This window comes from Felis catus, chromosome A2 (assembly GCF_018350175.1).
Source record: "Felis catus isolate Fca126 chromosome A2, F.catus_Fca126_mat1.0, whole genome shotgun sequence".
In the NCBI taxonomy this organism is placed as follows: Eukaryota; Metazoa; Chordata; class Mammalia; order Carnivora; family Felidae; genus Felis; species Felis catus.
The window spans coordinates 26295282-26322741 of record NC_058369.1 but is presented as its reverse complement, the minus strand read 5'-3'; the positions used below and the strand labels follow the sequence as shown (position 1 = coordinate 26322741).

General features: G+C 42.8%; 2 protein-coding genes across 19 annotated transcripts in view; both read right to left on the bottom strand.

Annotated features, from left to right (window-relative positions):
- The window catches only part of PXK (PX domain containing serine/threonine kinase like), a 74223-nt gene extending 56306 nt beyond the window's left edge, over positions 1-17917 (bottom strand). For 15 of the 18 annotated variants that reach the window (XM_023249870.2, XM_023249871.2, XM_023249872.2 and 12 more), the window contains exon 1: positions 17703-17916. In XM_023249870.2, coding sequence (XP_023105638.1) covers positions 17703-17804 — 102 coding nt within the window. In that variant the 5' untranslated portion in view covers positions 17805-17916. Of the gene's footprint in view, positions 1-2510; positions 3815-17702 lie in introns of those variants that run through there. The other 3 variants (XM_023249884.2, XM_023249885.2, XM_045051757.1) reach the window with 2 other exon arrangements.
- Positions 17918-25951: 8034 nt separating this feature from the next.
- Positions 25952-27410, bottom strand: HTD2 (hydroxyacyl-thioester dehydratase type 2). Its single transcript, XM_023249867.2, has one exon. It carries the CDS (start codon positions 27408-27410, stop codon positions 26907-26909), a length of 504 nt encoding a protein of 167 aa, XP_023105635.1. The 3' UTR covers positions 25952-26906.
- Between the last annotated feature and the right edge of the window lie 50 nt (positions 27411-27460).

Below are 27460 nucleotides of genomic sequence, written 5' to 3'. Positions count from 1 at the left end.
AACCAGATTAACCCAGTTAATTCTTCTCCCTTCCCTTTTGGCATAGATAATCAGGTTTACTCAGAGACTCAAAGTACAGAGAGACAAAGGCAGCTGTTTGGAGGTATTTTACATGTCAGTGTCCCCACATCACTATATCTGAAACACAGGGTCCCAACCCTGCTTGCTGAATTCTAAAATCATCTAGAGAACTTACACCACTTTTTTTTTTTTTTTTTTTTTTAGAGAGAGAGAGACAGCACAGCATTAGGGGAGAGGGAGAGACAGAGGGAGGAAAAGAGGGAGGGAGGGAAAGAGAGAATCACAAGCAGGCTCCTTGGGATCATGACCTGAGCTGCAATCAAGAGTTGGACACTCAACCGAGACACCCAGGCACCCCAAATCACCTAGAGAACTTAAACAAACAAACAAACAAACAAACAAAAAACCATACCCATGGTTCAGCCCTACCTCCCAGAGACTCTAATTTAGCTTCTCTGAGAGGAAGCACAGGCATTAGTAGGGCCTAAAAGTTCCCGGGTGATTGTAATGTGCAGCCAGGGGTGAGAACCATGGTTCTAAAACTTCTTAAATAGGAAGCAGCTTCACACTGCAAAAATAAAAACCCTCTCAAGAGAGGAAGGAAACTAATGAACCAAGCACCCACCAAACCTCACAGCCTCCTCTTTCCCCACCCTCCTCGCCTCTTCAAGGGTACAGTATGTACCTAACTTGAGCCCTGCGGGGTCCCCACACTGGGCCCTGTAGTGGTAGAACCGTCGAACCATCTGGAGATGGCCCTTTGAAACAAGTAAGGAAGAACCATTACCCTCACTTTGCAGCTGGGGGCAATGAGTCTCTGAAGGGATAAATGCCTTGACTAGAAAGTTACAGATCTGGGATAGGAGGCCACGTCTCCACTACCCACTAGCCATATCGCTCCCCTGTATTCATCCCCAAATCTGCTTCCTCCTGGCACTTTCCCTTCAAAGGAAGGCCCGCAAAGAATGCTGAGCACATGTGAGCTTGCTAAACATCCAACACTATCCTTTCCCTGCTCGGGAACCTTTCAGGCTCCACTGGCCACAGAATAAAACCCAACTCCTTAGCCTAGCTTCCATGTTCTGCTATCACCTAACCACAGTGTCCTAACCTGTTCCTTCTACTCAAACCTTCCTCTACTCAGTCAGACTCTGGGTACCCTAAACACCCCTATCTACTCCCCTCTTCGCAGGTCAACACCTGGGAAGGTTGGCTGTTTAATCACATTACTGCTATTTTTGTCCTATATCTACCTGTGTCTGGGGAAGGCGGGTAGGTGGGGGGGGGGGGGGAGGATCTCTCCAACTGAATTAAATTCTTCAAGGGCTAGGATCACACATTTCTTTGTATTGCAAACAGCACCCACCACAAGGTCAGGCCAATAAGAAGTGCAGCAAATACCAGTTGGTGGGCATTTGTTAACTGATTGATTGCTCCTTTGGGAAGGAAGAAGCATGTTGCTCTTTTTCACGTGCATGTACATCAAGGAAAAGTCAAAGAGCATGCTCAAGAAAATCTCCATGCGGCTGCGGGTATGGGCAAATAGGTGAAGGGGATTAAGACGTACAAACTTCCAGTTATAAGTCACAAAGATGAAAAGTACAGTATAGGGACTATAGTCAATAATATTATAATAACATCGTATGATGACTATGCTTACCCTGATAAGCACTAAGTAACGTATAGACACATTGGATCACTATGTTGTACCCTTGCAACTAATATACCATTGTATGTCAACTATCCTTAAATAATAAAAAAGAAAAATATTTTTAAAAAAGAAAGTCTCTGTGGATCTCCCAAGCCCTGATTTATTATCCCTTCAGTGGACTCAATATTCAACCCCATGGTATCACACAGCACAACAGCTGCAGCTCATGGGCAGAGGGCAACATCACCCTGAAGGGACAGCCAGGTTTCTGGGGAAATTCTCAGTCGCAGAACTTCTGCTCAGCTCACCAGCCACCTGCCTGGCTGCTTACAATTCTTAATATTTCACTTAGAATTAATGATTACTCCTTACTCTGCTAAGTATTCATTATTTATTGTTTCATTTGTAGATTTCCAGTGCTGAAATGTACCTTTGTTTTATTATATAATGTGCAAAACCTGCCCCAAAACAAATGAAAGCATTAGGGTTTTTAAAGGCATTTGATGAATCTCCACTATCTTAACCTAAATTTGTGCAGGTGAGTGAAGCCAACTGTATCTCCTTTTCAACCAAGTGAAATAAAGTTCATTTAAAATCTAACTGAATCAGGGCACCAGGGTGGGTCAGTCAGTTAGACATCCGACTCTTGATTTCAGCTCAAGTCATGATCTCACAGTTTGTGAGATGGAGCCCCATGTTGGGCTCTGCGCTGAGAGTGCACAGCCTACCTGGGACTCTCTCTCTCTGCCCCTCCCCAACTTGCGCGTGTGAGCGCACGCTCTCTAAATAAATAAATAAATAAATAAATCTAACTGAATCATAGAACTGCGCACTTTACCTTTATGCAAAACAAGTTCTCCAGTTTCTATTCTGTGTTCACAGAAGGGACAAGGGACACATCATAAACTTGCTTTGATGCCTGCAGTGAGAGCCACCGCCTTATTTAGCATATGCTTCTCCCTTCTCCAGGCCTTTTGAAGTCCATGGTCTCCTCTGCGGGACAGTCTCCTGCCCAGCCAGGGGAGCTGCTCGCCACACCCAACTTCAAAGACAGCTGATGTTCCAGCAAGGAGAAACACTGCAAAGAAGCACTCAAAAATCCTTTTGGCCTCAGACATGACTACAGAATGGATACATTTTAAACAGCAGCTCCTATAGCATTCTATAGTACAATGACCCTTAAATGGCACCAAAGCAAATTTACATAATTTGCTAAAATGGGAACCCATGAATTCCATCTTAAGTCAAAGCAAAGGGGAAAAAAACTCAAAAATCCGGGGCTCAATTAAGTAGTAATTAAAAATGAAATACGACCTCCAGTAATCCTCACATTTCTTGGGCAGACGCCCTAAAAGTGTAGAAACAGATGCAGTGAACATAACCTCAGAGAACTAATCACCACATATTTCACTGGCTAGAAAAGACAGAAAACACGCAAACTCTGATCTGGTTGGAAATAATGATTTTTATGTGGGCTCTGGTATCCGAGGGAGGCCCCCTCCTCAACCCTCACACCCTAAGCTGGTAACGACCTGAGTACTTGCTGGGAGTGAAGTGTTCCTCCTCCTGGGGCCCCTTCTCTGCCTGCCCCCATGTGCTACTGCCCCAAAGTCAGGCTGCTGGAGTCCTTCTCGAGGTTGATGCGACTGATGACTAGCCACACTGTGCGCTCCTCCCCCATCTTTCCCCATGCCACAACCACTAGTCTCCCAGGGGAAAGGGCCTGGCTTCCCAGTCACAGAGACCTAATTCAAAGCCCAAATGGCCCTTACTAGTTTTGTGACCTAACTTTGCTGCATCTCTGGGCCTCAGTTTATTATCTACAAAATCGTACCTTTCCAACAGGAAGGCAGTAAATATTAGATGAGGTTGTACACTTACAGCATCCAGCAGAGGCCGGCTTTGTAACTTAGTTTTCTTTTCTGCTAAGAAATAGCAAGCATAATAAGGTGTGTGCAGGTGACTACACCATGGCCCGACTCAGTAAGCACAGGAGATGGCCAAAGCTCTGTGAAGGGCACCAAGGGAACAGCATAAAGGAGCCCTTCTCTTTGAACATAGGAAACAATGTTATCAGTCTCTGATCTCTGACAGTGAATGCCATTACTCCAGCCTCTCTTGTCCCACCTTCTATGCCCACTTTTATTATTTTTTTCGATTTATTTATTTTTAAGATTTTAAGTAATCTCTATACCCAATGTGGGGCTTGAACCCAGAATCCCATGATCAAGAGTCACATGTGCCACTGACAGAGCCAGCCAGGCACCTCTTCTAGGCCTTTTTTTTTTTAATGTTTATTAATTTATTTGTGAGACAGAGAGAGAAAGACAGAGAGAGAAAGTGGGGGAGGGGCAGAGAGAGAGAGGGAGAGAGAGAATCCGAAGCAGGTTCCATGAGGTCATCGCAGAGCCTGACACAGGGTTCGATCCCACAAACTTTAAGATCATGACCTGAGCCAAAATCAAAAGTCAGATGCTCAACTGACTGAGCCACCCAGGTGCCCATTTGCCCACTTTTAAAGGGGCTAAGTAAAAAGCCTTCCCCTTAAAGAGCCTAGATATTAGCAATAAGACAATGGATAAGCTATTTATGGCTTAACTATATAGTGGAAGAATCTGCACGCCTTTAAAAGGGTATATTAAAATAAATTTTCATTACACAGGGCAAGGTGTACATTATAATGTTAAATATTTAAAAAGCATAGAAAACTGTGATAACATTGATAGGAAGACAGAACTATAACAAATGTTAACAGTAGTTGTCTCTGGAGTGAAATTATGTGTGGTTTAAATTCTCTTAGCTATTTTTTTCATATTTTTCAGGTTATCCTCAATGAGCACATATATTACTTTCCTAATCAGGAAAAATAATTTTTCTAAAAGTTCCTTGGTTTGCTACACATGTAATTTAAAACATGCTACTTTCAAATAAAGAAGCCTGAGTGGTAAGGATTGAAATTGTCTGAGCTCGGATAAGGATACAGTATGTTATCAATGATAAATGCAAGCTATCATCTTTTTTTCCTTTGGCAAGGGAACTTTCAGTCATTTTATGACTCACCAGCATCTTTACTGTACTGGAGAGAGTGGAAAAACAGAAGATGAAAGTCAAATAAGTTAATTATTCTACTAGAATCAGGAGTGGTAAAATATTTGGTGGGAGACGAGCTTGAAACTACGGGGAATCAAGGCAGGAAAGTCCCTACTGGTTTCCACAGAGTAGAACTGATCACTACCACCAAGGATGAGGGAGGGTTGACTGCACATAAATTTATTCTACCTCGCCTGAAAACATCATCGTATTCTCCTGAGATGCTAGTTCCAATCATAACCACGTAGGTGACTATACACACTACGCCACCATCAATCACTTCAGAGCTGAAGGTAGTAACCGCTATGTTTAGGGGACACTTATTCTTCTGTCCCTCAGCTTATCCCATCTCCCAGGATTGCCTGGAAGTATCTGCAGCTACCTCTCTTTCACAAGAACCTCACCTCTCTGAGAGGGACATATGCCTTAAACAAGGGCACTCAGCTAGGAAGTCATGAGACTGGACTCCACCCTAGGCCTGTCTGACCCAGGGACACAGCAGTTCCTACCTCCTTCTATGGCCTTAGGCAGGATGCTTACACATCACACACCCCTCATTTTGATGGATAGAGATCAGCTAAACAGGCAGAACCAGTCCCTCAAGTGAGGAAGAAGCCCGGAAAGAGGGGCAGATTAAGTACGGGAACTCAGGCCTGGGTAATAGCAGTTGAAATAGCTGCAGAGCTCTCAAAATACCTCCTGGCCTAGTCTCCTGACTTTACTACCTCTGCGCTAAGCAACCCACCTCCTCCTGCACGTTCACAAACTGCAGTCTGTGTAAATCTGAGCTGAACGTAATCTGGGCACCGCACAGAAACTGTGTACAAATATGAAAAAATTATTTTATCTTCCCGATGCTACATAGGCCCCACCACGGACATCAGGCAGGTTCTGAAGAAGCAGAGAGGAACATTTTTATATGAACATACCTAATGTGGATGTCAGGTTTATGGAGTGAGTCCCCAGCAATGTGAGTGGTGGTTAATTTCCGTTGTACCAAAATGGAACAGAGTCTTTGACAAGGGCTGTTTATGTTTCCGCACTATGCTCCTACTAAACTCTAACAACAGCTGCACTTCTTTCCTGTGCTTTACTATTAAAAACTATGAAGGCTCTGGGTCTCAATGGTCACAAAGCCCTACTGGTCGCAGGGCTAGCAGGTTCTATGCTCTAGCTCAGCTTTTCTTACTTGGTTCAGCAGTTTGGAGACAGTACTGACCTAAGTCTGTGACATCCAATACAGTGGCTGCTGTGCACATGTGGCTAAGGGACTGCATTTTTAATTTTATTTAATTTTATTAAATTTAAGTAGTCTAAGTGGCTACCTATGGCCACTGGACAGTATAAACTACTTGCAGATATAAACATTAGAGACTTGTGAAAATATAAGCATACGAAACATATATGACTTGTTTTTCTCCATTTAACATAAAATGAATCTCTTTCCATATTAGTAACCATACATCTGGATGTTGTTTTTAATGTCTGTATCTGGGCTGTTCAATATAGTAGCCACAAGCTGTAGGTAGCTATTGATGACCTGAAATGTAGCTAGTCCAAATTGAGGTATGTTGTAATTGTAAAATGCACACCAGGTTTCAAAAACTTTGTATGACATAAAAAACATAAAACATATTATTAGTTTTTATATTGATTATCTATTGAAATAGTATTACTCTGGATACATTGGATTAGGAACAGATTATATAAATTAATTTCGCCTGTTCCTTTTTGCTTTTCTAATGTGGCTACTAGAAAACTTAAAATTACACACGTGGTTTGCATTACATTTCCATTGGACAGCTCTGCCTTAAAACCTCCACCGCATGTAATGAACTAACTCCACGCCTCGGTAACCAGGATGGGAGAACTGAGAAAATGGTAATCCAAATCAGTGTCTGGTTCTGTGGCTCAAGGGAGGGCCCCTAACTCCTCCTCACCTAGGCCTGGGCTTAGTGGAGCCATCAAACAGGTCCACTGCTCTGAAGGTCCTAATAACAGATCAGGTTGGGGATGGCTCAAAGTCCACTGGCCTATAAACCATTCTGCCACCCCCAGCCCTATGGCCTGGAGGAAGTTACGACCCTCTATGCATTCATTTTCTCCCAACTAAAAAATGGGGATAATAGTGAACTCAATTCAGAATTGTTATGAGGATCAAATAAGAATCTAGAAGTTAAATATACACTTATTGTAAGACTAAGCAACTCCATTCCTAGATACTGGCCCAGGAGAAATGAAAATATGTCCACACAGACTTGTACCCAATGGTCATAAGATCACTATTCACAATAGCCCCAAAGTAGAAATGACCCAAATGTCAACCAGCTAATGAATGCATAACAACTACTGAGCAGTAAGGAGAAACATGCAACATCATGAGAGAATCTCAGAGCTTTATTCTAAGTGAAAGAAGCCAGACACAAAACATTACACCCTATAATATGTATTTACATATAACATTCTAGAAAAGGTGAAATGGCAATAATGGAAAGCAGATCAGTAGCTGCCAGGGATCAGAGGAAGGATCCTGACTGCAAAGAGGCATCAAGGCAATACGTGATGAATATGTTACAGTGGTTGCCTGGGTGCAGCATTGGTCCAACTTAGGAAATGAGATAAGTTAACATAAAGAGCTGACCACAGGGTTGTGCACCTAGTAAGTACTTAAACAATGCTGGTTGTTAACATGGCAAGTGCAGCTGCCTTTTCAGTACTACTCAAACTTTCTAGAACCAAACTCAGACTCATGATCTTCCTGGTAAGACTAGCTACTGTTCACTTACCGTGGACTATTTCTCTAATCATTTCTGGTGCCTTTGTTTCCCTCATGGCCTCTACCTAGTAGACCTCTCTGTTGTGTTCCTCCCTCTCTCCAGTCCTTCTCTCCCTCCTGCCACTGATCTCATGTGGCCTTTTTAACCCCACTGCTTCATTACCTCCCTGGACTCTCCTCTCCCCTTCCTTCACTCTTCTCATAGACTCCTACTCACTGCCAGCAAACTAGGCTTCCTAAAATACCTCTTCCACATGCTACAGACCTGCTCAAGTCTCTCACTGCTGTTCGGACCCCTTAGCCTAACCTCCAAGGAGCCCCACAACGGGTGCCAGTCTCCCTTTCCCATCTTTTACCCCACACCAGAATCCACCATAATAGACCCTTTGGGAATGAACAAAGGCAGGGAACACGTCTGTCTTTCAACCTGCACCCCCAGTGCCTAGACTGGTGCCAGCAACAAGGGCCATATTTACAGCAGTATCTGCTGAATGAACTCCTGAAGTCTGCAAATACAACCTGGCCTCAGAGAACACAGCTAGTCATGCTTCAGGTTTTTCTGTTTTTCTGTGTATTTTTTTTTCTTCACATTTATTCATTTTTTGAGAGAGAGCGAGCAAGAGCGGGAGAAGGGCCAAGAGAGGGAGACAGAGAATCCAAAGCAGGATCTGAGCTCGGAGCAGAGCCCAATGCAGGGCTTGAACTCACGAACAGTTGAGATCATGACCTGAGCTGAAATCAAGAGTCTGCCGCTTAACTGACTGAGCCACCCAGGCGCCCCTGCTTTAGTTTTTAAACTAAGATCTTTCTGGTGGATTAGTAACAGTTTAGAACAGGATGAACAACTAGGGTCTCTGGAAGGATTTACGTGTTAAAGGCTTCTGTGTCTAGTTCTACTTTTTAAAAAATACATCAACAAAACAATTTATTTAAATATTTTCTCCCTTTAACCCCGAACAGACTAAGAGCTTCCAAGTGTACACGCAGAAAGCATGGGGGCAGTCATAGAGATGAGTGTGTTCGTGGTTTCTTTCGTTTAGCATGGTTTGGGCCACTACATAGCTTTTTAATTGATTTTGCTCTGAGTCATACTTGGTTTCATTTACACCTATTAATGGACCATGACTAAAGGCAGGCTTTAGGAGTGTCAATGGTAAAATATGAGTTAAGTGAGAAGTTAGTGAGAAATATGAGAAGTGAGAATCATCACAAAATTGGTGATTCTGCAAATTGTCTGAAGATGCTCATTATCAGTGCCTTAATCTATATTCACCTTATCACGATTCTCACCGCTGCTGTTTCAAAAAAAAAACAGTGTAATTCAGATCACAAAATTATGTTAATTTTTAATAATGTAACGATCTGAATAAAATATATTTTTAATTCAAAATCACATCCAGAGGTTTGTTTTTTTGTTTTTTGTTTTTTACAATTCAGGATTACTGTGAAAGGAGTCTGCAAGTTCAAATGCCTGGGGAGTGCAGATTTAGAAGCCATTCTCTGGAACGCTGTGAAGCCCAAACTCCCAGGGGGACCCAAGTGGATGGAGGCACTCACACCGCACCCTCACTGCTCCCGGGCACACTGGCACTTTCAGTACCTTATGTCCCCTTCTAGCAGGAGTAAGCTCCGTGCTTCATTCATCTTTTTATCTTAATACACGACCCAGTGCCCGGCTTGCAGAAGACTCCTCGTGGGTGCTTGCTGGCATCCCCAACACCTTAGTGGCTTTCCAACAAAGAAACTGTGTGCTTCAGAGAGTGAAATGCACCCATATCTGATGTATGTGCCCACAGCCTGACTGCTGGTGCGTGGCACTTAGGGGAAAGGAAGTTGGCAGGGCTCTACAGAATATAACTGCATTTCTCAGGAAGCAGCGTTCTGAAGATGTCAGCTGCCCCCCACCCCCTCACAAATGTCAGCTGGCATGGTCACTTGGCAGAGTAAGTGGCAGGGGAAAGAACAAAGCAGAGGGCTTTCTATTTTATTTTGTCACCCCGCTGCCAAAGGTCAAATGTGTGTGCACCGATGCTGGTGATGAACAAAAGCTGGGAAGTGAAGAGCTGAAATGGGCATTTGCCCGGGGTCCCCTTCCCTTCAGGCCTGGCCTCTGGGAACACATCTGCCAGTTCAGTGGCCAGGCCCCCATGGCCTGCCCATTTGCCTCTTCCACCTCTGAACACCAGCAGCCAGCTCTGCTGCCAGGCAGCCGCCCTCAGGGGACCCCGTGCCGCATCCCCCTGAGCCTGGCTATCAAAACGTGTCCCTTCAGAATGAAAAAGAAAAAGGGGGCAGGGGAGTTGCTCTTTGACATGCCACTGGTCTCTCTTGCAATTTGTTAGCAAAGGAGTCCCGGTGAACAGTGAGAAAAACTTTCAAATGAAGAATTCGCCTTTTTCCATTCAACATACTTGAGCGCCTAACAAGTACTGGTACCTAAAAACTTACTAGTGCTCTGGCAAATACAGAGGTAATACACTACATCAAAACAGCTGATACTTCGGTGCTGAGTTCTGTTCGGAATGTTCCATGTGTGAGCTCAGTGAATCCTCACAGCAGCACTGACATACTCTTCCTATCCCCACTTTACAAAGAAACAGGATGAGGAGATAAAGCAATCTGTCCGAGGTTGTTCAGGTTTTGTCTCTTTGCTCCTGCCTTACACTTTCACATGTGTGGGAGGGAGATGATATAAACAGAAAACAAAGTAGTAAGAAATAACAGGTATGTAAAATGCTGGCACTTTGGGGACCAATAAAGCTGAATGGGCATTTCAGAGGAAGGAAGCTACAGCCCAGATAACTGCAATCATACAACAAATCCATTTATTCAACAAATATTTATTGAATGCTTACTATCTATATGCTAGGGAATGTGCTAGTTTGAAATAGAATCAAAATAACGATACATAGACATGAAAGGCTGGATTTAGAGGGAAGGAAAAAAAAAAACCTCAAAGAGAAAGACATAGACAGACGCAGAACAAGCTGCCCGTCTGACCCTTACCATCTAAGGAGTGGGAAGGGGCACAGGTGTGTCCTCCTCGCACAGATGCTCAGCGGCCTAGGAGCTCCTAAGTAGGGCCTGCTCACCACTGCATCCGAGCACTGACCACAGTGCCCATTGGAGGGCCGGAGCTCTCGAAGTACCACGAATTAACAAGCAGAAGGCTGCTAGCAGACATGGTGACCTACATGGTCACACGCAGGGATGCCTCGAACATGGCAAGGTGTCACCCAGCCATTCCCTGTGCTCTGGTGGAACAGTGGGTACTGTCATGCCTGCCAGACCCTTGGCCTGACTAGAGGTCTGGTGTGAGCAGGCCCGCTTCAGGCTCCATTTCCCTCTGTGGGACTAAAGTGCACCAGTCACCTGTCACCTGGGGGAGGGGCAGGCTCAAAGGAAGACCTGATGAATGACGCTGCTTTCCCTTTTCACCTCTACAGGTGGTTTTGATGTTTTAGATCCAGGATTACCCCATACCAACACTCTATTCATTCCCTCTTCCCACCCTAAACCAGCCTCAACTGAACTGAGGAGAAATGACCAGTTTCTGATGAGCCACACAAAAGAAAGCAGCTTTGTTTAGATGTCATAAACAGAGAGCTGGCCAGGGCACAAACGCCCTGCTTTCCAGCACAGAGAGAGCCCTTTGCCCTTCCCTTGCGCTACTCTAATAAGTCATCCGGGCACCTACAACTAAATGCACGAGGCAAGGTGCAACCTAGAGCAATTTCTGTCACACCAGTAGGACATAATTCATCTATTGTTCTAAACCCAGGGTTCCTTAAAGCAAGGTGCAATGTTTAGATGTATGCTAATTCTCCAAGTTTGCAGCTTAGGAATTCTTACCCTAAGATTCATTGCCTAAGAGCAGGCTTCAGGCTTCAGTGAGGTTCTGGGAGGTTATCTAACCATTTATATGCACATTTATGGAGAATTTGTCCCTCTGATAACATCGTGAAAGGAGTTAAACCCAAAGAGGTAAAGACCTCGTACTAAGAATATGTCCTCAGTTTAGCATCCTGCAATGTTATTAAGACTTCCCAGGGTGACTGCTGAACGGTCTGGGGCTTCCTTTTGGAGTAATGAAAATGTTCTAAAATTAATTATGGAGATATACAACTCTGTGAATATACTTATATTGAGTTGTGTATTCAGTGGGTAAATTGTATGGTATGTGAATTATATAAAGCAGTTACTAAAAAAAAAAGAAAATGGGGGGCTGCCTGAGTGGCTCAATCGGTTAAGCACCTGACTCATGGTTTTGGCTCAGGTCATGATCTCATGGCTCATGGATTCAAGCTCCATGTTGGGCTCTGAGCTTACAGCACAGAGCCTGCTTGGGATTCATTCTCTCTTTCTCTCTCTGCACCCCCCCCCCCTCAAAATAAATAAAATTTTAAAAAAATTGGGGCACCTGGGTGGGTCAGTTGGTTAACTGTCCAACTCTTGACCTCAGCTCAGGTCTTGATCTCAGGGTCGTGAGTTTAGGCCCTGCATTGGGCCCCATGCTGAGTATGAAGCCTACTTAAAAAGAAAAAAATTTTTTTCTGGAACACTCCTGTTGCAATGGATTCCTCAAACTAACACTATGTTAATAGAAGCACCCTCTTAGCCACCAAAAAATAACTACTCATTATTTGAAGACAACGGTAGCAGTAGCAATGCAGTTCCCCTTACTCTGTACTCTTTTACGAAGAGGAAACACTTGATAGCTTACTCTTCAGTGGGAAATGACCAGGCTCATCCCAAATTTGGTAGTTAGCAAGATCAGCTGGAGACTAAATGGTCAATCTGCACAAACTCTTCCCCTCTAGAAGTCCAAGTGTTTACCCCCAAATGCTTGCCCCTTAGTCCTTAGTCAAAAGTTTCAAGCTGAAAATGAAGGGCCCTGTCTTCTCCTCTGAAGACAGCCATACCTTAATTTCCCTTACTATGTGCATATTACGCGTGAGAGAAGTCACTGACAAGGATGACTTCCAGTTAAGGTGAAAAAGCAATGGAAAAAATCTATTACCCTGCCTTCTACAACACTCCCACACACTCAAGCACTTCTGAGTTCTAAAACCATGCTCGACCCCAGCTCTCCTGTCTCCAGGATGCCAAAAACTAGAACATAAAGGAGTCTCATTTCATGGGAAGCTGCTTAGAAACCTCTGTGAGCTTGAAAAGGAACCACTACCTGCTTGCAGTAGAAAACAGGTTTGTTTTAGTTGGCCCAAATGAACCCATTTAGATCATCAATCAACAATCTATATTTTGGAGCACCTGGGTGGCTTAGTCGGTTGAGCGTCAAAATCTTCTTGGTCTTGGCTTAAGCCATGATCTCATGGTTTCATGAGTTCGAGCCCTGCATCAGGCTCTGCGCTGACAGCATGGAGCCTGCTTGGAATCGTCTCCTTCTCTCTCTGACCCTCCCCTGCTTGCTCTCTGTACCTTTCTCAAAATAAGTAAAAATAAACTTAGAAAAAAGAAAACAAAAAAATCTATATTTTGAACTCTTTTTTAAATGTTTTTATTATTTATCTTAGAGAGAGAGAGAGACAGACCCTGAGTGGGGAGGGGCAGAGAGAGAGGGAGACACAGAATCAGAAGCAGGCTCCTGGCTCTGAGCTGGTCAGCACAGAACCCAACATGGGGCTCGAACCCAAAACCACAGGATCATGACCTGAGCCGAAGTTGGACGCTTAACCGACTGAGCTACCCAGAGGCCTCTTTATTTTGAACAATCTTAAGATCACAATTCATATGGAAGCTGTGTACACAGGGGTGGATAGTTACAATAATCCCCTAAGGAACAAAACACATAAGCTCTTTTCTCATAAAATAAATTTCAGCCCCAGAATCCTATGTTTCTTCCAAATAACTATAGCTGGCTTCTTATTTGTATTCCTACTACAAGAAATCTTGCTAGGGGGATAATTCTCAAAAGAGATGATAAATGGGGATTAAGTATTACCAGCCCCTAAATCACGCTGCAAAAAATTGACTTCTTCAATAGGAACAGTTTACTTACAATCTCTAAATTAACTAATTACCATTATCTAAAAGGTTCCAACTCAGACTTTTGCAACTGCATCTATCACAAGTTTCAAAGACAAGTGGTGAAAAATATATAACCAAGTAGAAGACAAGTGATTAGATTCCAAGAAAATAACTCTTATTATCTTATTATAATATGAAAAAGTGCTGCAAGTTAACTACCATGTAGTCTGCATTTACCTATGCGAGTATCTTCAAGGAATTTTTTTTTAAGTATTCAGTATAACTTGGAATTGTAAAGAAACATCCAAATAGTATTCCAAAAGGAAGCCCAGATAGATCCTGATACTGAGCACTGGATTGCCTTAAAATGTCAAGCTCAGAAAGCAATGAGGTCTGCTAATTTGGCATCACATTTGAATAGGTATTCTGATGATGTATGAATAGAGTTTAAAAGACTATAAAATAGGTCACTGCTTAAAAAGCTGAGGCTCAATAATGCAAGTCACAAAAGGAACTTCAAAACCATCTGTGTTATGACAGGTAAAGACTCTGACTTGTCTATACCTTGGAAAACGGAAGACCTCGGAATCCTATAGAACAAAAGCTCCGTGAAAGCAGGAGCTGTCTAGCTGAACACCAGATCTCCAGCATGTGCCTGGCACGCAGTAGGCACTCAGCACATTTTTGTTGTATTAATGAGTACTGTTGAATAAATAAACTCTTCAGGAATAGTTTCCAAAAGTCAAAGGGTCAAGGAGAGTAAAGATTCTCAGTAAAGAGCTCAACATGTAATATTATCTTTCCCACAGGTTTTTTAAAATGTTATGCCTCAAATATCACTAAAATTATCTTTTGTTTCTGAAGAACAAAGTGCACCAACTGCGGAGGAAATGGGCCCTGATTCAGATGAACCTCACAGAGAGTATTTTAAAAGGAGAAAACTGAGATGACGCACTATCACACTACAGCATATTGACCAGCATATTTGATAACAACCCTCTCCAAAACTGTCGGGTTCCTCTGGTTTCTATTTCAGCTAGGTAAGCAGTTTTTCAGTCCATTGATTTTAAAAGTTTTCCCTTTCCCATAGCCAAGAACTTCTACATTTCCCTTGTCTTCTCTTAGTCCCTGCAAACTTTCCCATAATTCACCTGTGTGGCTTTTTATTCGAATTCCTTTTGTTTGGAAAATCCTTCCCTTTCCTCCTATCCCAGGCGGAAAGCATCCTCCCTAAGTACAATCCCTTCTGATTTTATGTAAGTTTCATTTCCTTGCAGCAGAGGCCTGGTCTATTTCCTGAAGCCAAATTCATTGTGCTCCATAAAAGTGAAGATAAAATCATTCAAACCACAGTCAGGAACAGAATCATCTACCAGTCCGTGGTGCCCTTTCTGCCAATTTCTCATCCCAATATGACTTTCTGATGGTGACCTTGTATTCCTTTCATCCTGGCATCTCTATTTTCTAATCCACAGAATTTTCCCCTCCCAAGTCCATAAATTTTAAATCATATGCAACCTAAAATTTTCTGCTATAAATTCTGTTTCCCAAAGTTAAACAACCTTGATAAATGAAAGGAACTATGGACAGAAATGAGCTGATTTACAATAATAACATTTTAATGTGTTTAATCCTTTGGATATTATTTTGCCAAGGAGTAAATAGACAGAAGAAAAGAAATGCACAAATACTTCATAACTATTTCATTTGATCTTTGTAATAACCTTGGAAGGCAGGCAGAACAGGCATTTATTACCCCCTTTAGAACAATAAACTAAACATCAAGAAGTTTACTTTTCTGACTTGCCCAACCAACTAGTATCTGCCCAAAACCATATTAAGGTCTTGCCTCTTCCAACTCAAAGGCCATCTACTATATACTCTCTGTGTGTTTCTATCCTACAGCCAAGGAGCTACTTCCTAGATATTCAGCCTTTCAAAGAGAGGATAGCCCTCTGGCTTCTGGGACACCATCTCCCTTCAGCTAACAAGCAGGAAAGCCACCTTCAACTTTCCCAATAGAAAACAATGCTCTTTTCTCTCATATACCACCATTAACAACTACTTTCCAACATAATTTCCAACAGTTCCTGCTTTAAAGGGCCTTACTCATAATGATCCAGAAAGTCTGCATCAGCATATGATTTTCTCAATAAAGTTCAGGGCTGATGCAACATTTCTCAGTCTGCAATTCTACAGCTAAAAGGACAAGAACACAGAACAGTCAAAAATTACGCAAGACAATGTTACAGTTTTTTTTTTACTCCACCACATCTGCCTCTATGGGTCTCCTGTGAGTCATTGTCTTTTGTGTTCAGTCATCATTATAGGAACTCCCATTCTCTAAATTATTTTATTTCTTAAAGCAAAGCTCTGCAATAAAAATGGAATCCTATTACATCTTTCACCTTGCTGAAGCACTGACCCCTTAACTTAGCACCTCAGATGCCATGTTGTTCCAATTTTCACCACTACCATTTTACACAAACAAAAAAGAGGCAAAGTAATGTTGCAATTCATTTATTTATTCATTCAACAAACACATACGAAATCCTATCAGATACCGGGGACTGGGACCCAAAAATAAGCAAGTATCCCTCCTCTCATAACCTGGAGGAGAGGAAAACTAAAAAAGTAATTACAGAATAAGCTGATCTAGGGTAAGGTGGAGGGGAGCACAGGGCTTGGGGCAGTGGCCTTCATGGAATGCTTCCTGGAAGAAGTGATCTGTGAGCATTTATATAAGCATCTCTTTACTTTCAGCACAAAATAAACATAAAACACTAACCCTACTCCCTGAAAGTTTATAAGCTTTACTTGCCAAGAGTCAAGTGAAAAACCTAATTTAATAGCATAATTTATTCTTGACTACTTGCCCTAAATTTCGACCCTTAACCTATACTCCCTTCAGCATAAATTACAGAGGGTACAAATTCTGACCTATACAGTGCCTTCTCACGAGTCTGTAAAACAGGATTAAAGATATGCACAACAAAATAAAACGCACTTTTTAAAAATACAACCATTTCACTAACTGGAAATAAACACTTTGAACAATCCAAACCCTACAAAGCATGGCTGTCGGAAGAGGAAACTGAGGTTCAAAAAGTCCCACTTTAATACAACAGAATAAAAGATCTCTTTGAAGTCACCAGAACAGCTTGAACAAAAAGAGAAACAGAAGGCTATTGTGGGGCTTTAGCCTCCAGATGATGAACCCCAAACACACTGCAATGGTAAACAAACAAGCCTCTGAGCCGGAATCTGATTTGGTGACCTGACAAAAACATTACAATTTAAGGAATCTCTCTCTCCCCATTATTCCCCAAAGTTCCACTGGCTAGCAGCTCGTTTTCTTGCTGGTTCCTAGGTTTATTGCTTGTAAATTATAATGCAGTATGCTTTTCAAAAAAAAGGTACAGGCAAATGAAAACAACCCTGGTTTTAAAGACCTATAAAAGACAGTATATGTAACAGAAATAGTGTTTACTATGAGGACCTATTACTCCTTTATGCCACTCCAGTGGATTTTAAACTCAAACGAATGCTACCACTGCCCACTAAAGAGCAGGTTACAGGAGGGAAGCAGCACACTCGTACACCTGCCTCAGCAGGACCCCAGACTGCCTCTCTCACCATTTCCCGGTGCTTAGGCCAAGTAGCTGCCTAGAAACTGGGGCTGCAGACGCCAACCACTTATATTCTGCTATCCCAACAAGTAGGCTCTAAAGTCATACTTCCATTTGGTCAGGCACATGCATCCTCATCCTCACCACTCAGATCCCCAGCTGAAGCCAGAGAAACTCAGCGGCCCTAAGGAGAAGGCTGGCGGCGGGCAGAAGTGGAAGAGAGGGTCCCGAGTGATCCCTTTACTCCGCCAGTCCAAGGTGGGCCCGGTAATCCAACACCTACAACTCGGAGCGGCACCGCTGAGCCCCTTGTCCAGCTTGGCCCAGGGGGCTGCGATCTCCCACCCGAGACCCCAGCAGACCTCAGAGTTCACCTGGGCCCCGGGGCCCCTGACCCAGAACCGCCGCCACGCCACTGCCCTCCTGGCCTGGGCCGCCCACCCCTGGCCCCGGTCCCCGCCCGGGAGACCCTGTCCGGCCCGCGCCCGAAGCCCTCTCGCGGCCCGGGGCCGCCCCGCGCCGCCCGCCCAACCGGCGGGCCGCGCACCGTGTGGGACTGCAGGCTCTGGCTCGCCTCGATGGCTGCTGTCAGCGGCACCGTGTCGTCCAGCAGCACCTTGCCGGCCGGCGGCTTCTCCATGAAGGCCATCCCGGGACGCTCGTCCGCCACCACCTCGACACCAGGGGCAGGAACCAGAGGCGCCGACTCCCGCCGCCCGCCCGGCTCCGCCGCCGCCGCCGCCGCCGCCGCTGTCAACACGCGCCGCCCCACGCGCCGCCGCCACCCGTCGCGCCCGCGGGGTCCTAGCGCCGGCCTCCCCGCCGCCGCTGTCAACACCGGCCGCCCTTCTCGCCACCGCCTCCCGCGGGGTCCTAGCGCCAACCTACCACAGTCACCTCTGCCCTCGACCCCTGTTTTTCAAGCTCCGCGCATCCGCTCGCGGACCCAGTACCCTTAGGACCGGCCTCAGACCCGGGACATTCCACCCCTAAGCCATCACCTCCGGAGATCCTCAGATCCGAAGACACCGCTTCCTGAGCCCTGCGATCCAGGAACCCTCAGGCCAAAGATTGCCAAACCATGCCTGGCAGTGTTGGGCTTCTCACTTTAGGGCCTCAGAAGCTGGGAATGCCAGACTTGAGATCTTTAGAGCTGTACCTCTCCCACCCAGGCCTCCCGGGCTCAAGTATCCTAGGATTCAGAAAAGGGGCCTCAGGGTGAGCCCCTCAGTCGGAGCCCTACAGATCCAGAAACCCAGAAAATCCAGGTTTTACTGAACCTATCCTAGCTTTTCAGACCCAAGAACCTAAGAGCTGGGTCCTCAGAATTGGACCCCACAGTTGGAGCCTTTGGACTCCAGGACCCTTAGACCTGAGCTCTTTGAACTGGGGATCCTAAAAACTGGGCCTCCATCCGGGACTCCAACCTCCACCTTTGTCCCCAGCCACAAAGCCTTATCAAAAAGAAAACCATAGGCCCCTAATGGAGTCACTTATGCTAAACCACATCCCCAAACCCAGGGCTAACCCCCCAACCTAACTGCAGTTTCAACCTCCCCCAGAAATGTAGTTTTAACCGTCAGTCAGGAATTTTCTGGCCAGCACCAGTGAAGTAATCTGTCACACAGACCTAATCCATCCCCCCAAAGGAAGATAAGGTAATTTGCATAAGACCCCCTGCTCTTCCTCTAAGGGAAAGTCACCTTACTGAAATAATCCTTTCTTTTGCTAATAACCTTCCTGCCCCACCATCCTTCCTATAAAAACCATCCATTTTGTACAATTCCTGAGAGCCTCTTTCTACTTACTAGATGAGATGCTGCATGATTCATGAATCACTTAATAATGCCTATTAGCACTTCAGATTTACTTGGCTGCATTTTGGCTTTGTAGCAGCCTTCAACCCTGAGAACCCTCAACCAAGATGCTGTAGACTTGGGGTTTTCAGTGCCACTGTACTGGCTCCAAGAATCTCAAACCCAGAGCTGGAGAACTTTGAGATCAACTTTTCAGCTCCAAATTAGTCTCCACAGTCTTTCTGAACCCTAGACCACAATTCTGGCACTCCCCCCCCCCCCCCCCCCCCCCCCAGAAATCCCACCCACACTGCTCTTTCCCAGGGCTGCATCCCCAGACAGTGGAGACAGACATGGAACCAGATGACCAGGATCTCCAGGGCTCTGGTATTTACCAGCTGTGTGACCTTGAATAAGTTACCCAACCTCTCTGAGCCTCAGCTCCCTATCTGCAAAATGGAGATAATAATACCTGTATGGAAAGGTTGGGATGTGGAATGCAGTAAGACAGGATGGGGCTTGGCACATTTTGCTCAACGATATTAGTTAACTTCCTTCCCCTACAGTTCACAGAATGGGGAGTTTCTAACTCTTAAATTTGCCTCCCCTACATTTCTATATTTCAGACAAGAACTTAAAAGTTCTTGGTAACCCCACCACCACCATACCACCACCATAATGGGACATGACAGCAAAGGCCTCCATAGTATCTAAAGAATACCCTCTCCAAATCTTGAGCTTATAGAGATTGTTGGGCAAGTAGCCACGACAGACTGAACATGTGAAAAGGGAAAAAAGAACTTCATGATTCGGTCCTAATATAATCAGAATTCTTCCTGCATTCCATTTTTGTCTCAGCGTGTTTAAAAGCAGCAGTCTATTAAAAGGCAACCAGATATGATTTAGGGATGAGTCAACTTTTTAGTTCCACTTTTTTTTTTTTAAGGTAAATGGATTATTTCATTGCCAGAATCACAGAAACCAAAATTCTGCTTTAATCATTATTCCTGTCATGATGTGGACCGACTAAGACAAGACTCTTCTCAAATAATGCTGGTGGGAGCATAAATCGGTCCGACCTTTCTGAAAGGCATTTATCCATTCAACAATAATTTATGGAGTACTTACCATGTAATAGGTACCTTACCTGGTGGAAGGGGCTAGAATTTGACAATACATATCAAGGGCTTTAAAAAAGTTCTCACTCAGTAATTACACCTTTAAGAGGGTATCCTAAGGAAATAATCAAGAGATCAGTGAAAATAAACAGCAAGAAAGGATAAATACCTAACAATAACGAATTGGACAAATCATGGTACAATCATAAATAGAATATTTTGTAATGATTAAAAATCAGATTATCAAAGGCTTTTAATGATGTTGGGAAGTGATCTTGATGCGATAGTAAGTGAAAAAAAATATGTATTTTTTGTATGATCCCAATTTTAAAAAATGCTTATATAGAAAAATAACAAGGGAACAAAATATGAACTGAGGGCTCTAGGGAAGTGGGATCATGATGCCTTCCATTTTATGCTTTTCTGGTTTTTTTCAAAATGTCTCTAATGAAGGTATTTTACTTGTATGATCACGAAAAAAATAATATTCAGCTGAATTGCAGAGGTTGTAAAATAACAACTTTGTCTAAGTTTTCCTCACTAGGAAAAGGAAACTGAAACAAGAAATCAGATATTTGATGGAATGAAGCCAGAGACTCTCAGTCAGACTTTCCCTTTCTCTGGAAATTCTTGCCTGAAGTAAGCCCCTCAGAATTAATACTATGGTGAGCTTTATAATTTCATTTTCATCTGCCCATATCAGTACCTTGTCAGTGATCCCCTGAGGATCCTAGACATAAGTGGGTCCCTATTGTCTGGAAACCAGGCCCCAAACCCTGTGACAGCTTTTGGAGTGGCTCAGGCTGAATGTGGGGAAACCTTTCCCAGGCCAGGGCTGATCTAAATCAAATCAGCTTCGCTTCTGGTCTCAGGCCAGGTAAAGCTAGTGACTTCTGTGGTACCTTGGTTTTTGCCCCATGCACAACTACTCAGGCTAGCAGGGAAAGAAATGAGGATGCTTTACTGAGGATGCTTCTAGACCTGGCAACTGCTCTACAATCAAATCATAGAAGCTTGTGAAAAACTCAGTGCTTCTTAAGCAGCATTGCCTCCCAACTCAAAATTATTGCATTTCTTTGAATATTGATGACCTGTATAAAAAACAACAAAATTTGATCAAACTCAGATAGGATCATTTTTATTTCCCTTACGTGTTGATATTTTCCATCACATCATGGAGGAATTTTGCCCAGGGTTTAGAAGGTCATATGAACTGTTACAGCTAAAAACCACCCTGGAAATTGATTGTGGCCTAGAAATTGCCTGTTTGTGGTGCCTCCTATTAATCCTGTTCTATTTACATAGTGTCAACATTAGTTTTGGGTTTTCTTATGATTTTGAACTTAAATGGTTTCTTCTAGTTGATTTTGCCCCAACCCAAAATTTCTCTGAAGATGTTGAGAATTCTTGTGTCTGCTGTGTTTGTAATCCAAATGAAGGCAAGCCAAGAACAAAGAAAGTGAAACATCTGGGACCCTGGAGATACTGAAGTGCAGCCCAAGAGTAATTTCACAGCACTCCCATTCTGCTCAGATAGAGCTGGTTAATAAATTATGCCAACACATGAGGCATTCAGAGTGCTACAGCTGCTCAGAGTGACAGTCAACCCTTGGTAGAGTAAGTTTTAATATAAAAACTTAGTAGATACAATTTAATAGCAATTTTCTTTGGGAGTAAATTGGGTCTGTGAATCATACTCTAAGAACATAAAAGAAAAATGACTAATAATTCAGCACAAAATGAAAACCTGTGGTTACCTAAGAGGTACCAGTGTGCATTTAGCAATTTCTTCTTCTAGATGAATACACAGGTCGGGTCTACAAGATGAATGGTGGCTGTGGTGAGGCTTTCTTCCCGTTGCTACTCAAGATTTGCTGCTCAGAAAAAGAAATGAGTGGCATCTCACCAATATGGAAATGTTTCTAATAGAATATAAAAATCTGTTAAGCAATTTTCCAGTACATTAGGCTGAAATTGCTTAAGATGGGTATATCTTTCTGTAGCAATCAAACATTACATAAATTGCAGTCTTACAATGCCCCTATGTGGAAAGTGCTAGTACAATTTGGCCTGCTATCTTAGTACTTTTGTACTTCCTTCCACTTGTGACCTAGTACAAGCAAGGCCACCTCTCAATTATCCAAGAGAGAATTTCCTAATATGAGGGTAACCCATGCTTTTATTAGAAGACTCATTCTTTCTGGCATCTCCTCCAGGGCTCAACATGAAAAAGACAACCAGCCAGTTTCTCTTATAGCTAGCTTTTACAAACCATGAGTGGTTTGAGAAAATCTCTGAGTAAAAACAGTAAGTCATCACTTACAGAGTAGTCCCTTCTCACCTCCTTCTCAATTCCAACTTTTTATTGATTTATGGAGATCAAAGACAACTATGGGACCCAGCAAGCACGGAGGAAGGAAGGAAGGAAGGAAGGAAGGAAGGAAGGAAGGAAGGAAGGAAGGAAGGAAGGAAGGAAGGAGAAAAAGAAAAAGAAAAAGAAAAAGAAAAAGAAAAAGAAAAAGAAAAAGAAAAAGAAAAAGAAAAAGAAAAAAAGAAAAAGAAAAGAAAGGCAAAGTGCTCATATTGAGAAGGTACTTTTGAATTACACAGTATAAATCAGTTACTAGTCAGATCTGGTACATTCCCCTTCCCCCACCATACTTGGCCTACACTTAACTTTTCACCTTTAGAATAATGATTTCAGTAATTCTGCTCTAAAGACAATCAGTGTCAACTGAGAAAAACGGTAGGTGATGGTTATGGGTGGAAGCGATCAAGTAACAGTGTTTAGGATAATACTACAACTATAGCAGGGAATGAGATCTAGCACATTTTGAATATAAAAAGAATTCTATACAATGGTGGTTCCAAACACTTTATGCCACATAACAAGATACTATTATAGAAACTGACAGTGCTCCAGTAATGGGATTATAAGACCCACAGGGAGATGGAAGAAAGAAATGCTTTGGAGCCAGGCAGGCTCCTATTTGCATCCCAGCTCCACTGCATGCTAGCTGTACAGCCTTGGGCAAGTCACAGAGCATCAGTCTGTTTCCTTGCCTTTAAAATGGGACATTAACTTTAATTCACAAAGTTTTCAAGGATTAGAGTTAATGTAGAAAATTGGCTCATTGGGGTGCCTGGCTGGCTCAGTCGACAGAGCATGCAACTCTTTATTCTCAGGATTATAAATCTGAGCCCCACATTGGGTGTAGAGATCACTTAAAAATAAAATCTAAGGGGCACCTTGGTGGCTCAGTTCAACTCGGTTTGGGCTCAGGTCATGATTTCGCGGTTTCCTGAGTTCGAGCTCTGCGTCGGCTGATAGCATGAAGCCTGCTTGGGATTCTCTCTCTCCCTGTCTTTCTCTGTCCCTCCCCCACTTGTGTTGTCTCTCTCAAAATAAGTAAACTTAAAAAAAGAAAATAAAATCTTAAATTAAAAAAAAGAAAAAAGAAAATTGGTGAAAAACAGTAAAAAGGTAAAAAAAGAAAATAGTGAAAAAATGGTAGTTACTAGTATTAATGATCACATCACACTCCATTTCTGGACCTATACTTCAAGACTGCTGCTAGTCCCAGAGAGTGAGTTCTACAGGAAGAATCAGTCTTGGCTTTGAGTCTGTATTTTGTTCAAGTTTATATATATATATATATATATATATATATATATATATATATATATATATATATGTTTTTTGTATTGATAATGTTGTTTTTAATATATTGTAAAGTTGGCTAACATACAGTATATACACTGTGCTCTTGGTTTTGGGGGTAGATTCCCGTGATTCATCCCTTACATACAACACCGGGTGCTCATTCCAACAAGTGCTCTCCTCAATGCCCATCACCCATTTTCCCCTCTCCCCCGCCCTCCCCCATCAACTCTGTTCTCTGTATTTAAGTCTCTTGTGGTTTGCCTTCCACCTTCTCTGTAACTATTTTCCCCCCTTCCCTTCCTCCATGGTCTTCTGTTAAGTTTCTCAAGTTCCACATATGAGTGAAAACATTTGATATGTCTTTCTCTTATTACACTTAGCATAATACCCTCCAGTTCCATCCACATTGCTGCAAATGGCAGGATTTTATTCTTTCTCATTGCCAAATAGTATTCCATTGTATATATAAACCACATCTTCTTTAACCATTCACCTGTTGATGGACATTTAGGCTCTTTCCATAATTTGGCTATTGTTGAAAGCACTGCTATAAACATTGGGGTACATGTGCTCCTATGAATCAGCACTCCTATACTCTCTGGATAAATTCCTAGTAGTGTTATTGTTGAGTCGTAGGGCAGTTCTATTTTTAATTTTTTGAGGAACCTTCACACTGTTTTCCAGAGGGCTGTACCAGTCTGCATTCCCACCAACAGTGCAGGAGGGTTCCCGTTTCTCCACATCCTCAGCAGCATCTGTTGTTTCCTGAGTTGTTCATTTTAGCCACTGTGACTGGTGTGAGGTGGTATCTCCATGTAGTTTTGATTTGTATTTCCCTGTGATGAGTGATGTTGAGCATCTTTTCACGTGTCTGTTGGCCATCTGGATGTCGTCTTTACAAAAGCATCTATTCATGTCTTCTGCCCATTTCTTCACTGGATTATTTGTTTTTTGGGTGTTGAGTTTGGGAAGTTCTTTATATATTTTGGATACTAACCCTTTATCCAATATGCCATTTGCAAATGTCTTTTCCCATTCTGTTGGTTGCCTTTTAGTTGATTGTTTCCTTCGCAGTGCAGAAGCTTTTTATCTTGATGAGGGCCCAATAGTTTGTTTTTGCTTTTAATTCCCTTGCTTTTGGATATGTCACGCAAGAAATTACTGTAGCTAGAGTCAAAGAGTTTGCCTGTTTCTCCTCTAGGATTTTGATGGTTTCCTGTCTCACATTTAGGTCTTTCATCCATTTTGAGTTTATTTTTGTGTATGGTGTTAAGAAAGTGGTCTAGTTTCATTATTCTGCATGTTGCTGTCCAGTTCTCCCAGCACCATTTGCTAAAGAGACAGTCTTTTTTCTCTTGGATATTCTTTCTTGCTTTGCCAAAGACTAGCTGGCCATATATTTGTGGGTCCAATTTTGGGTTCTCTATTCTATTCCATTGGTCTGTGTGTGTGTTTTTGTGCCAATACCATACTGTCTTGATGATTACAGCTTTGTAGTAGAAGCTAAAGTCTGAAATCATGATGCCTCCCACTTTGGTTTTCTTTTTCAACATTATTTTGGCTTTCAACATTCCGGGTCTTTTGTGGTTCCATACAAATTTTAGGATTGTTCTAGCTTTCAGAATTTCCATTTTGTTTTCCAATGCTGTATCAAAACCTCAGCTTGTGTAGTGTTTCACCTTACAAATGAGTCTTCTTCAGGTGCACCTGAGCCCGCACATGCTGTCTATTCTGAAGCCCATGGGAATGGCATCCTTGTTTCTCACATTGATTTTAGTATTTTCATCTCACCCATCACCAACTAGTGTACGATACAACACCTAACAGTTTAAAAATATTATTTATACACATCACTGCCCTCTAGTGCCCAGAATGACTTTTTCTAGTAATCTGCTTAACTTCTACCTTTGATGTAAAAACAAAATCTAGTTACTGATCCACCAGGAGAAAAACCTTTTGCCAGGAAAAGTGAGTTGATCCCTCCAATTACACTTGATCTCATCTTCCTGATCAAAGCATCTAGCTGTAGAACCGCTCTATAAAGCTACAGAGCAGAAGTGGATGCTGTACTACAGATTATGTTATGTTGGCTGCATTGGGGATGATCACTCAGTACTAACACATTAAGCGCATTTCCTCTTCAGCACCCCTCAATTTTTTTTTTTGATACTGTTTAATTTTCACTACCCCTCAACTCTTTTAAGAATTTGGCCTCCAGTGTTCCTTATACATTTTATTTCTTACAATATGTTTACAATAAGTATGTATTATTTATAAAGGGGAGAATCCACAGTATTTTCAAGGGAGGGAGAAAATAATCTGGATTATCAAAACAAATTTTGCATGCAAACTAGTCCAGGTTTAGACTGATTGACATCCTGAAAAATTAGCTTGTCATCTGTTTAGTTGTGGGCCAGTTTGCTTTAAACTGAGGACAATCTCTAACCTCACTGACAGGGGAAAATGGATGACAGTAGTGGCTACTTTACAGGCTAGACCTGGTACTTAGAGATTTGCATCTATCAACTCCAACAATCCTGTGTGGTAGGTGTCCTTATCCTTGTTTTATGCATGAGATTGACAGAGTTTACATAAATGAGTCCAAGTGTGTGCATAAGCCGTTCTCCAATAACAGGAAAAGCATCTGGAAGACAAATGCCACTGATGATGGAACAAGGTGCCATCGTGGTATAAACGGGAACAAATTACAATAAACTCTGACCTGGAAACTACTCAACAGGATCTAAGAATGCTGACTGGTAGAAGGTAGGTGTTCAAAGACAACCTGACTTCTGTTGTCCTCAATAATTAAATGGTAGTTATAAATTCAGTGAGGAATTTACTCTCCACAGACACAGGCAGGTTTGTGTTATCCAAATGTGTATCTAACTAGATGTGAAATCCTAAAAGTAGAACCTTCAGCTAAATAACCTTCCCAATAATTTTTCAATTTTAAAAACCTAGACAGATGATGAATATACTCAAGTCTGCGTGAAGCATAAAACTGGATTGGATAGAGGACTTTTGCACACCCCTCTCCCTGCTCCCCTTCCCCAACTCAGGCTTCTGGGTCTATAAGCCATCCTTCAGTGAAGAGCAGCAAAACCTATTTTCCTCAGAGGCTCCTCACGAATAGTACCACCAGCACCTGAACGTGCATCTTTACACACGTTTCAGGATTTGGGAGTTTCTGGGACCATAACTTTAACCAAGCCTTCCATAACAGTCTTTTTACTTTCTATTACAAAACACGACACTGCAATAACAGCAATGAACCGCTTTAGCTTTTGTACTTCTGCGGAAGCTAAAACAACTTCTCCAACATATAAAGGGGCTGGAAAGCTAATTTCCTGTGAAAGTAAAACACAGCCTGGCCCTGGCATTTTAGTTCCCAGGAGAGCCGAAATAAGCCCATTGATCAAAACTCCATGTACAATTGTCTTTCCAAACTTGGTGTGTTTTGCAAACTCTTCATTTAAATGCAAAGGATTGACATCCCCCGTTAATTCTGAGAAGGCGGCCACGTCCCTCTGTGTGAAGGCCCTGCTGAGTTCAGCATGGTCTCCAACTTGGACATGCATCTGCTCAATGTGCCACTTGCTCGGCACTTGCCGGCTCAGGCAGATTCTCCTCTGAAGCCCACCCCACCAACGATAGCTGCAAGTTACTGGGAACATCTTCAGCACTGTCAAAGTCCAGCAATCGGAGCTTTTAGACTGCTTCAATC